This window comes from Apus apus, chromosome 18 (assembly GCF_020740795.1).
Source record: "Apus apus isolate bApuApu2 chromosome 18, bApuApu2.pri.cur, whole genome shotgun sequence".
Classification (NCBI taxonomy): Eukaryota; Metazoa; Chordata; class Aves; order Apodiformes; family Apodidae; genus Apus; species Apus apus.
The window spans coordinates 10,752,458-10,765,159 of record NC_067299.1 but is presented as its reverse complement, the minus strand read 5'-3'; the positions used below and the strand labels follow the sequence as shown (position 1 = coordinate 10,765,159).

Genomic DNA, 12,702 nt, shown 5'->3' with positions numbered 1-12,702 from the left:
TTTTCTAAATAACAAATGAGAGGACAACAGGAAACGTCCTCAAGTTGTGCTGGGGAGCTTTAGCTTGGATATTAGAAGAAATTTCTTCACTGAAGGGTTAATTACACACTGGCACAGGCTGCCCAGTGTGGTGGTTGAATCACAATCCCTTGAGGGATTTCAAAGCTGTGTAGATGTGGTGCTGAGGGACCTGGTAGAGTTGGGTTCATTGTTGAACTTGATGATCTTAAGGGTCTTTTCCAACCAAAATGATTGTATGTAAAACGATCTAGGTTGTGTATTAGAGGTTATTTAAAATGGTATTTAAACAGGGGAACAAACCCCTCCCTTCATGCAGACCTTCATTGCTGTCAGAAGAAACACTTGTTCAAGTATTGTGCTTAATGTACATTAGAAAATGTCGTGGTAGAAATAAACTGAAAATGTTTCACCCTCTCCACAAACCTGATCTTGCAGTACCACATTTCCTTGGTGCTGACAGCATTCCTCCTGTATTCAGTCTGTCAGGCTGAGCTTCAAACCATTTCTTAGTGGCATTTATGTTTAGTCCCTGTGCAGAATGAGTGTAAAATGAATAAAGAAGTACTTCTTTTTGGCAGAAAAAGCATTTGCGTGTCTCAGCCCTGTTCCAGCATAGGAGAAAGAACTCCAACAGTTTGTTCTAAGAACAAAAGTGCAGAGGGTGATTAGGGATTAGCCCCTAAAAACCATTTATTAGATTAGAGGGAGGAAGTGAGATGGTCTGAGCAGCTGCAGGCAGGAAGGTGCTGGACAGAGGGTGTCCCTCTCACCCTGGCTTGCAAGATGACAAGTGACTGGTCAGCAGAGGAAGGAGGAGGGGCTGGCATACTGCTTGGTGATGGTCACTGCACATGGATGTCCTCTGCCAATGTAAGGTTTTTTTGTAAATGTTTGTATTAGAGCAAAATTTTTCCTGGTCCATCTGGGTTCGGTCACATCTGCCTGGCTGTGTGTCCTCTTGCTCCAAGCCAGAAGCAGCTGGTGGTGGCCATGTGCCTTCACACTGACTTTGGTGTCACACCCTCCCTTCATATTGGTGGCAGCCACTGGTAAGCAGGGCAGCTCTTCCAGTTGCTGTCAGTCTCTTGTGGCCTTCCTTGAACCTGTCTCATCTGCTCTGGCAGTTGCAGGGACCATTTAGGAAACAACCAGGCATGGATAAAAGAAGTTGACAAGTGCTGGAGGCTGTTTCCATTAGCCCAGGAGGAAGCAGGGCTCCGTAGGGTCAGCCCTGTGTTTATGAACCCCAGGGGACCCCAACCTTCTGCCTCAGCAGAGGGTTGAGCTTACATGTATCAGAGCAAATAAGAAACCTTCCTCTGTGCTGCCTCCTGGAGAGCTGTCCCAGGAGAAGGAGCAATCATAGAATCATGGAATGGTTTGGATGGGACCATAAAGATCATCCAGTCCCAACCCCCTGCATGGGCAGGGACACCTCCCACCAGCCCAGGTTGCTCCAAGCCCCATCCAACCTGCCCTTCAACACTGCCAGGGATGGGGCAGCCACAGCTTCTCTGGGCAACCTGAGCCAGGGTCTCACCACCCTCATAGTGAGGAATTCCTTCCTAATGTCCAACCTAAATCTCCCCTCTTCCAGTTTTAATCCATTCCCCCTTGTCCTCTCCCTCCCTGCCCTTGTCCCAAGCCCCTCCCCAGCTTTCCTGGAGCCCCTTCAGGCCCTGGAAGGTGCTCTAAGGTCTCCCTGGAGCCTTCTCTTCTCCAGGCTGAACACCCCAACTCTCCCAGCCTGTCTCCAGAGCAGAGCTGCTCCAGCCCTGGGATCACCTCTGTGGCCTCCTCTGGACTCTCTCCGGGAGCTCCATGTCCTTCTTGTGTTGGGAGCTCCAGAACTGGACACCATGACAAGTCCTGGTCATGGCCCTAATTGTACTGTTGAGTACACTGTTGAAGAAGAATAAAGCATGGACTTGTTTCCTCTATAACAACTGTTTATGTTAGTCTTTGCAATCTGATTTTATCAATTTTTAGTAGACTAGACTTGTTTAATTTTTTATTTATTTATTTATTTTTTAATAACTCCTGCCTCCACTGTATTTTGGCAAGAAACATGAGCTGTGGGCAGCCCCTGCTGCATGGTCTCCTAGGAGGTGTGTGTGCATTTGGTACATTGTTCAGCCAGCAGAGATGGAGGGGTGAACCAGTGTGCCCCCCACCCCCCAATCACAGCGTGGTCTTTTGGGATGCTGGTGTGGGACTCCTGGACTCATCTCCTTCCAACCATTTGGCTTCAATTCCTTCTGCCAAAAAAGATGCTCTTCTTTTATTGCTGCAAGTGGTTCTTTCAGCCTCTAGAAAATGTTTTCTGTCCTTTTGGACATCTCATAGAGGAACTTGCTGGCATTTTCTAAGCTTGCTCCAAGCAATGTGGTGCTGCTGTGACACTTGTCACACGTGTCCTCCAGGCTGGCAAGTGCCCTTCTGACCTCCCAGCACTTCAGTTACCTGAAGGTCTTGCCCTGGCTGCTCAGCAGAGGTGCTGTGCAGAGCTCTAGTGGCTCCACTTCACACTTGGGCTCAGTATCAGTATTTTCAGTAGTCTATAGGAGCTTTCCATGCATGTGTTATTATCAATTACCCTTAACTGCATGACTTGAGACCAGTTTCTGCCTGGTCCAGTCTCCCACTTTTGTGTGTCAACCCCCAAATAGCAGATATTTGCTGTCTGAAAATCAAGTGGATTTTCAGAGACTTTTCATCTCACAAATGCTTTTCCTGTGCTTTGTTTCTCTGTCTTAAGATTGAGATTTTTTTCTTTTCTTCCTTTTTTCGTACCCCCTGCTGCTGCAGAGTGTTCACCAGCAGTGGTGCTGGGTTTACCAGGATGCACCATCCAGCTCCCTGTGTGCTCATTGCCAAGCTGCTTTTTCTGTGCCCGACAGAGACATCCAGACATTTGCTCTTAATTTTAGTACAAAAACATTCGACAAAAAAAAACAACCCTGAAGGCTTCACTTCTTGGTGGACTCCCCAGTCCCTTGCACTGAGGACCTGACCTCCCAGTCTGAGGACTGGGTCTGGATCAGCAGCTGCTGGTTGGGGCTGATATTGAAATACTGGTTTTATTTACTGTTGCTGTGAAGCTGCCTGCATTTGTTTACTGCTGTGAGCTGACCTTTGGGGAGACATTTCTCCATTAATTGGGTATCTAATCACTTCAAACAATTGGCAGGCATGTGTGTATTGGAGTTTTTGCTCTCGTTAGATATTTTCCCTCTGGTTCCTTCTTTCTCTGTTATAGGGCAAATGAAGCGTTTTTTGGGTTTTTTTATTAGTTCCTTCATTGTTTTTCTTTTTAGTAATTAACTGTTGATTTCATACCTGTGGTCTCCTGGCCCAAACCTTTCTTTTGCCAATTCATTTGATTGTTATTCTTAAATATGTGCTTACATGCTGCAGTGAGAGGCCAGCTATTTTAGTTCTTGTAATATTTGACCTTTAAAGAATTATTGAGAGAATTATTATTAATGTTACTCTCCACAGCCTTTAAAAAAAAAAAAAAAAAAAAAAAAAGAAGCTCTACCTTTAATTATTCTATGAAGACACTGACTCCTTGTAGGTATCAAATCCTCACTTGGATTTGTACTCCAGGGAATTTCCTGGTTTACCTGGTGCTTTGGGTTCCAGGACAGGTTCAGATGCTAGGAAGAAGATGCTGCTTTTTATTTTCTTTGTCCTCTACTTGTTTGTTAGCAAATAATCTGGAGTGTTTCCATAACAAACTGGTGTAGAAAATGTTGGATTTTGTTTTTTTCCCTGTGGAAAACATAGAAATATGTTTTAGGTAAGTAAAGTTTTATGTACAGAAGGGAAAATTGACTTCTGTGGTGTGTAGCTCAGGGACTTTGAAGGAGCAGGATGTGGCTGGACTGGGGGTTGGTATTGGGTTTATCTGGGGAGGGGTGATAACGTGGGCTTTTTAATAAAGCCTTTTAATAACCTTGGGCAGGGACTCAGGATCCTGGGATCCATCCCTGTTTTGCTCCTGGCCCTTGGGTGCTGGCAGAGGTATCACAGAGTGAGCTGGTCTGAGGTTTAAGATGGGAGGTTGGGTTCAGCAGCAGATCTCCTTAGTAGCTTCTCCTGGGTTGAAAAATGCTATAAATGGAATAGTGGGCGTGCTGCCCACATATGGCACTGAGGTGCAGGTCACCTTGTGCCACGGGCATGTCATGGGTTAGGGAGAATCTCTTAATTCAGCCTGTGTCTAAGCCTGAACTTTATGGAGTTGGAGACTTGGATTCCAGCCCTGGGATCCAGCCTGGCCCCAGCCATGGAGCCCTGGGTTGCTGTGGAGTTATTAGGGTGTTCTCACTCTGCCTAAACTGGTGCTTTTGTCCTATTTTACAGTCTAGCATGTGCCAAGGAAGGAAAACAAGTGAATCCAAAAACCAACTTTGCTGGAAGATGTCTCTGGAAATAAAGTCCAGAGATAAGTGCAATGAAACATTAGTGGGAGAAGAAGAGAAGGAGATGGGAACAAGCAGATGTAAGCAGGGAGACTGGACTTGTTCCATGGCCAAGTGCTTGTCCTGATAACAGAAGTTCATTTGTCACCAGTAACTTCTTTGGTGAGCAGCCCTTGGGGAATCAGAATAACTCCAAGGAAAGAAGTTCTCAGAGTGCTGGCTGCCACTGGGCACAGACACAAGCCAGGTCTCTGTGTGCTGAGGAGCTGTGGAGAGGACAGGTCCATGCAGGGATACTGCCAGGCAGGAATCCTGCTCTGGAGGGGAAATGAGGGCTGGAGGCTGCTCTTGTGGTCGTTAGTGCTGCTGCTGTGCTTGTTCCTTATGGTTTGCACTGCACTTCTCATTGGCACAGCCATAGCAGGGTATTTGCAGTGTTTCCTGGTTAGAATCACAGAATGGTGAAAGTTGGAAGGGACCTCAAACATCATCAGGTTCCAACCCCCCTGTTATGAGCAGGAACAGCTCCCACCAGACCAGGCTTCACAAAACCTCATCCAACTTGGCCTTGATCACCTCCAGGGAGGGAGCATCAACAACCTCCCTGGGCTACCTGTTCCAGTGCCTTATGACCCTCATCGTGAAGAATTTCTTCTTGATGTCTAACCTGTATCTCCCTTCTTTCAGTTTAAAACCATTCCCCCTGCTCCTATCACTTCCCTCTCTGGTGAAATCCAGCTCCTGCTTGTGATTGTAGTTGTGCCTCCAATGAAGTGTTGTGTGTAACTGATGACAGGAGAGCCTTTTCTCTGCAATGTTAGACCTCGTGTGCTGGAAGAACTTGTGGACAGGGGCAGACAAGGGTGAGTTTTGCTGCCTCCTGTCCAAAAGTCACCAGTGCCTGCTGATCCAGCTGGAGGAAATAATGATACCTGTCTAGCAGCTAATGGTGAGAGTTTATGCCTAGGGAAGCAAATCAAAGAGAAAGAAACTTGCTGGTTATTTTCCCATTAAGTTCAATCTGTAAAAACAAAGTGCCTGGGATACATAGAGGGAAGGTAAGTTTTTTTATGGCAAAAAGTGGCTCAGCTCACAGATGCTCTGGAGTAGCTTGAAAGAACAAGTGAGGTGACTCCTGGTTTGAGTCATGTTTGCTTTAGCCCCTGGGTTCCTGGAATAAATTAATGAAGTGGGTTTTTTCCCCTGTTTGGAAGGCTGGACCATCCTCCCTGTGTCAGGGTGTGTTCTAATGTGATTTCTCCTTTATTTCAGCAACAACGCACTGTTTATAGGCTGACACTGGTGAAAGCTTGGAACGTGGATGAGCTCAAAGCCTACGCTGACCTGATAGCCCTGGGAAAACCTGACTTCATCGAGGTCAAGGTGAGCTCTACAGAGCTATTCTCTTCTTTTTTTTCCACCAATATTTTACTTTCTTCTTCCCTATTCCCCCACCACCCCCTGTCTAAACTTATACGAGTAAATTCAATACCTCCAGAGATCTCAGTGATCCATAACATCTCTTGCTTTTCAAGTTAGGCAGCCAGGTTTCTGATCTCTGTGTTTGGAGTAGTCTTCAGTGTTATGCAAGACAAGCTTTGTACCAGCCAACATCCACTGCTGCTCAACAGAATTCTAACCCTCTGGTCTTTTTTGTACTTAGGAAAGCAGAGACTGATAAATAAATGTTCCTTCTTTTATGTCAACCAGCATTTGAAACAAAATATTCTAGGGCAAGTGAGTGGTTTGTGGTGGGATCCTTCCCATCCTGGTCTCAAATTCTGTGGGTGAAGAAAGTGATGATGTTTGACTTCCTGATGTGGTGCTTGTCAGGCTGTGCAAAAGGGGGGAAAATATTATCCTGTGGGGCTGGAAGGGCTGCTAACAGGAGCATGTGAGATACAGCAGGGCAGGAGGTGCTTTATCTTGGAATTTTATCAATTTAGTATGTAGAGGATGTAAAAAAGGCATGTTATGAAGCCTTCTGTAAGGAATCACTGCCATGTCCATGCCTCAGCTCCCCTGCAGACCAGCACATTTACCTCCAGTCTGTAGTTTTGCAGCTCTGTTACTTCTGGACTTTCTTTTCTCTTTTTTGTTTTCTCTCTTCCCTTTTTGAAAATCTTTATTTACTGTTGCTTTGAAAGGCAAAACCTGGAGTTTGCTGCAATTTTCTTAGGAAACAAAACCCCAAGGTTTTGATATTATCAGTAGTGAGTGGTCTCCTCTTCTCAAGTGCTGCTGAAGTTGATAACTTAATACAGAACAAGATTTTGTGTATTTGTGTATTTTGTGTATGGTCTGGGGAAAAAAGCCTCAGTTTTACAATGTGTATCAGACTGTTTTGTATTCCTGAGGTAAAACCCAGCAGGAGTGCTCCTGTGGGGCCCTTCCCACCTTGCATCTCCTGACTCCCTTGCTGCAGCCTGGTAGCACAAATCCTTTCTTCCAGAGTGCAAGGAGGGCAGAGGTGGGTGTGCACACCAGCACAGTGGGGTGTTGAGGCAGCTCTGCTCCATCATGTGTAACCACTTTAATTAGTAAAACTAATCTAGCTGTAAGTTAATCCATGTTTCTGGGTGTAGATTCCCTGAGTGCTCTCCAGGACAAATATCTACCTCCTCCAAGACCCAGGGCTGCTGTCCCCTTTGCCTGGGGAAGGATTCAGCCTCATAGTCCTGGTTTCCCAGCAGTGTGGAGCTCAGCTTTTCCAGTGGTTCTTCCATAGCAAAATCATGCCTTAGAGTGTCAGGGAAAGTGAGATGAGGTGATGGTAGAGTTATTCCCACGGTGGTTGTAGATGTACTCCTGAGGCTCTTCCAGCTAGGACAGACTCCTGCCACCCTGCTTCCATCAAAGTGTCATCTGTGTGCTCAGAGTGCTTCAAAGGGCTTTTCCAGGGCTCTGAGGAAGATACATCTATGGAGCACTTCACCCTGTTTGCAAAAGTATGAGGCAGAGTGGGGGGTCACTGCAGTGGCCTTGGAGGCACCTAAGCAGCAAACTGGGGTCAAGGAGGGCTCAAAGGGCTTTGTCATTTCTGCCTGTGCACCCATGGGATGAAGCAAAGAGCCAGGGGCTCTGTCCCTCCTGTGTTTGACTGCTCTGGAATAAGAGGTGAGCAGTTCTCCTCAGCAAATCAGAAGAGCAGCAGAGGGGCTGCATCATACCCACCCCCCCAAAGCCTGGCAGTGGGTGATTGTGCAGGCAAGGTGTGTGTGAGCAGAGTGATCACACAGATATAATCCCCCAGCACTCAAAGGGGTGCTTGATACAACAGTGCCTTGACTTGGGAGTTAAATTCTGACCCAGGGGAGGATGGGTAGTGCTGAAGGGTCTTCCAGTCTTCCTGATTGCTGTTGGTGATCCCTTTTGTGCACTCCATGTACTGTTCTGCACTTGGACAGAAGCTCCTGCCAGTGTGAAACTGGCCCTCAGTCCAGCCCCTGCAGTTCTGCTGTTCACACAGCATTTGTGACCTGGGAGTTTTCCTCAACATATTTTATTTTTTTGATTAAAAGTAATTTCTGTGTTCTTTGAGAATGAAGGATACTGAAAAATCTATTTGGTATGTGGATTGGGCTTTTTCAAAACCCTAGCATGATAGGTTAAAAAGGCAAAGACTAGGTCCTGCTCCAAGCAAATAAACAAAAAAAATATTACAAGATACTGCAAAGCATCTGCCCGAAAATGAGGTTCATCTCAGTGGGATTTCCTGGTTAAATACTTGAGATAAATGACGTTCATTTAAAATGAATGTAGCTAATCCCCTGTTGCTCTGGAGAGGCTCATGGGGTGGAGTGGATAGAGATTTAGATTCTTGCAGGGCTTAATACTTGTTCTCATTTACATGAGTATCTTACAGGAGTGTAACTCTGTGGGACCCTATTCTCTCATTTAAGCCAATAGAAATTAGTCTTGATTACCCTTGTGTAAAACCCAAGTTAAGGAACATGTGGTTATTAATACACATCAATTTTATTCATTGCCCTGGTCTGTTTTAAAGTCACAGTTGTACAAGGTTGATTGTGATACTTAAGATCGAGAAGGTGATCCTGCTGCAGCTGGGGGTTGGACTAGGTGATCTTCAGAGGTCCCTTCCAACCCTGAGGACTCTGGCTCTATGACTCTAACTCATCTTTTTGCAAGGTCACCCTCTCATTGTTTGAAAAGCCAGAGGCTGGTGTTGACCTCCATTATGTTGCTATTTATATTTCTTCTGAAACCAAAGGGCAAAAGGATTTTTCTTGTGAAGTGTAGATGGGTCCTAAAGAGCCCATTCAGGTGTGGGAGTGGGGTGTGCTACAAAGACCCAGGCTAGACCTTGGGCCATTGCAGACACACTTCCACCTTGAACTGTGCCTGTGCCCACACATCCACTCTGCACTGGAGGAGACTGAGGGGAGACCTCACGGCAGCTACTGCTTCCTCAGTAGGGAAGGAGGAGGAGGAGGCACTGACCTCTTCTCTCTGGTGACCATCAACAGGACCCGAGGGAATGGTGGGAAGATGTGCAGGGGGAGGTTTAGTTTGGACATTCGGAAGAGATTCTTCACCCAGAGCAGTTGGAGCACTGGAATAGGCTCCCAAGGGAAGCAGGAATGGCACTGAGCCTGACAATATTCAAGAAACACTTGGACAACACCCTCAGGGACATGGTGTCAACTTTGGGCTAGTCCTGTTCTGGGGCGGGAGCTGGACTTGGTGATCCAGGCTGTCTGAGGAGGTGGTTGAGCCACCATCCCTGGAGACATCTAAAAGATGTGGTGCCAGGGGACAGGGTTTAGTGGAGGATGCAGCAGAGTTAGGGTAGTGATTGGACTTGATGGTCTTGAAGGTCTTTTCCAACCAGAATGATAATGTGACACTGTGTGCAGCTTTGAGGTTGTGTGCATGCAAGGGTGCAGGTCAGGTGCTCAACCTGTCAGCCATGGCTTTTGTTTTTGGAACTGCTCCTGCAGTTCTGGGGGAGATCTGTTTGCTCTGGTCAGAGCTGCAGGTAGAATGACAGCCCCAGGGAAGGGATCTGTGTTAGCTGAAGTGAAGCTTCACCTAGCAGCACGCCTCCTGCCTGAGCAGAGTTTGCTGCTTCTCTCCATTAGTTCAAATTTAAGGGGAAAAAAACCTGCCTGGCTTGCCCTTTGTTTGAGGGCGCTTGATACCACGGAGCTGTCTGAGGGCAGGACTTGGGCAGAGCAGAGCAGAGTCATGGCACTGCACTGAGTTGCCTCAAGTTTCTGTGAAATTAGTTTTCAGCTGCTTGAAAGAATTCATCCCTGAGGAATACTCTGCAGCTCCAGCACAGCACCCTGGCTCTCAGCTTGTTGATGGAAGGGCTTCGTGTCTGGTGGGGCTGAGGATGGTGTTCTGGGACTGCAGCTCCTGCTTGTGGTCTGAGGCTCTGCTACAGAATTAAAATGACCAAATAAACATCTGGAAGGAAGGACCAGAGGGAAGTGTCTGTCCCAAACTGCTCAGTCTTGTCATATTAAACAGTGAAGATTATTTAAGTGCTTAAAATAATGAGGAAAATGAGTTCTGCTTTAATGAGTTTATAATTGCATGCAGCAAGAGGCGATTGCCCCCACCTGTCAAAAAGCTATTCAGAGACTTGCTGCTGTTCAGTCTGCATTTAGATGAAGAGAAGGTGAAGTTAAAAATCTCCTGTCCTGCTGTCTACTCTGAAATAAATCCACACAATGTGTAATTGCTATGCCTGAAGAAGAAAACCACACTGACCACTTCATGTCCTCTCAACTGCAAGCCATGGGCCCAAGGCCAAGAAATGAGATGTGGATAGTCCAGAGTGGCTGGGCAGGCAGTAGTAATAGTAGTGCTGGAGCTGCCAGGCAGTTGGGCACCCAAAGGGTCTGGATCTGCTGGAGACAGGTTGCCCAGGGAAGCTGTGGCTGCCCCATCCCTGGCAGTGTTGAAGGGCAGGTTGGATGGGGCTTGGAGCAACCTGGGCTGGTGGGAGGTGTCCCTGCCCATGCAGGGGGGTTGTAACTAGATTATCTTGAAGGTCCCTTCCCACCCAAACCAGTTTGTAATTCTGTATATCTCAGCTGCCCTGGACTGCCATGGAAAGCTGTTCCAGGTGGGTCCTGAGCAGCCTTTGCTGGAAGCTGCCCCTTCTTAGCATCTGCTGGTGACAGAGGCAGGGACCCATCTTGCTGTTTGTGTTGATCCAGCTAAAGGTTACAAGTTACTAATGGGTGTGTCTGAGTAGTTCAGCTTGACATCAGTGTCTCTTTTTTCATGCTGTGAGTACATAGTAAGGCTCTATAAAAAGTTCCATTGCAAACACAGGTGAATGAATACATTTTGAATGTAAGTGACCCTGCCACACAGTTTCATTGAAAAGTCAAGTTTTTAGTCCTACCTGTCTTTTGATACAAATATGTTTCTGAAATTTTTGCAGTCCAGTACTGGCCTTGGGTGCAAATGTGAGCCTCATGAAAATCCAAGCTGAAACAGATTGTTCTCATCTATTTTTTGTTTCAGTAAAGGTTAGTATCCAAAGTAAGTGGGTAGCACAAGGCATAGAAATTGCCTTAGGCTGGTGAAGCTTTTAGATTTGACCAAGGGAAGCATTAGAAAATAAAGAGCAAATGGAGACTGTGTTTGATGGGCCAGGGTTGCTGTGCTTGGTTGCCTGTACCAGTACATTTGTGCCCATGGCTCTGAGCACTTGCTTGCAGGAGAAGGGCTAGTGCTTAGTGCTGTGTTTTGCAGCTGGGGAAAGTGAGGCAGGGTAGGAGTGGGTCTCATAGCAAAGCAGGTCACTGGCTGGAAATTCACCTCCTGCCTTTTTTGTTCCTTGTGTTTCTACTGCCCCCACCTCCCTCTGTGCAGTTGCTGTTTATCAGGGTATAAGGAGCAGGGGGAGAGTGATGGAACAGGGGCCATTTCTCTCTCAGTATCTACATGGTGGATGTTGAGGAGCTGGAAGGGAAGGCTGTGTCCAGGGTTTTGGAGTTTAGCTTTCACAGGAGGAGTTCCTTTGACTTCAAGGCAGTTGCTGAAGATTTATGGGCTGCTGTGGCACGATCTGCCTCCAGCCATACGTGTGGTGCATCTGGAGAGCTGGTGTTAAACAGTGGGGTTATGCTGCAGAACTAACCACTTCCATTCCTGCCCTCAGATTTAACTGACACAAACAAACCGGTGTCCTTCATTAAATCAGCTTGAAAGTGATTATTAAAAGCAACCAATGAGCCTGAATCCACTCCAGCAAGGAGCCAGACGTGCATGAGAGCTTGTGTATATAATTTGGACAGTGCGGATGCTCAGCTCATAAGCATTTTTATTGCAGAGTGCAATCTATCAACATGCCATTTGAGGCTTTTTACATTTGTCTTGGGTCAGGGCTGCTCCAGTTTTTAAACAGTGACTCTGTCACTCAGCAGCTTGGCCGACACTTTGTTCTTCTGGTAATTCACACAAGCCTCAATTAAACAAATTCCTAATTTGTGGGCTAAGAGTTAAGAAAACTCTCTTGTTCAGCAATGAAGTTGGGAAGCCTGGAGTGTCCGAGTTGAGAAACAAAAGCACTGTCATACTTAGTTCCCTGGTAAGCTTTCTCTCTTAGCCTGGTGGATTAAAACATTTGCTGGCTGTTGAGATCTCTGGCGAGGAGCCAGGTGGCAGTGGGAGAAACGTGCTTCTTGCTGCAGGGACCATCATCCTGGCACGAGGCGTTGCTGAACTGCAGCTCGTGCGCGCTCGGCTCTGCCACAGCGGCGTGGAAACCCAGAGCTCGCCCAGTGCCCTTGCTCTGCGTTCATACTGGAGGCACCACCAACAGCAGAGATGCTTTTCAAAAGGCTCCTGCATTTCAAGGTATTCGGCCGAAGCTGCGTGGCATGATTAGGATGCTAAAAGCCCCCTTATTAAAGACTAATTAAGAGGCGGCATCGTTGATGTTGCTGCTGCAGGGAAGCTGGTGTGAGAGCTTCGGGGGTGCAGCAGAATGGTTTCCTTTCCAAAAGCTTGCTGTCTTAATAACTGCCTTCATCTATTACTGAAAAATACAACAGGACCGCCCTAATCAACTGTTCACAGTTTTCAAGTGGTATCAGCACTGGTAATTAATTCAAGTTTTAAGAAGCTGGGGCAGTTGAAAGCTGATGTGCTTTCATTCGGTGTGCTGCTAAGCTGATTTTCATTGATTTGTGCTTGTGAATTAATCAGCCATCCGAGCACTAAGTTATTCCATTTGCCTCTGTGCTTGCTTTGCTTGTAAAAGATATCT

At 46.7% G+C, this 12,702-nt stretch overlaps 1 protein-coding gene across 1 annotated transcript in view; it reads left to right on the top strand.

Annotated features, from left to right (window-relative positions):
* The window catches only part of LOC127392373 (S-adenosyl-L-methionine-dependent tRNA 4-demethylwyosine synthase TYW1-like), a 107,594-nt gene that overhangs the window by 73,221 nt on the left and 21,671 nt on the right, over positions 1-12,702 (top strand). The window contains exon 14 of the mRNA XM_051636188.1: positions 5,721-5,831. Within this exon, the coding sequence (XP_051492148.1) occupies positions 5,721-5,831 (111 nt within the window). The remainder of the gene's footprint in view (positions 1-5,720; positions 5,832-12,702) is intronic.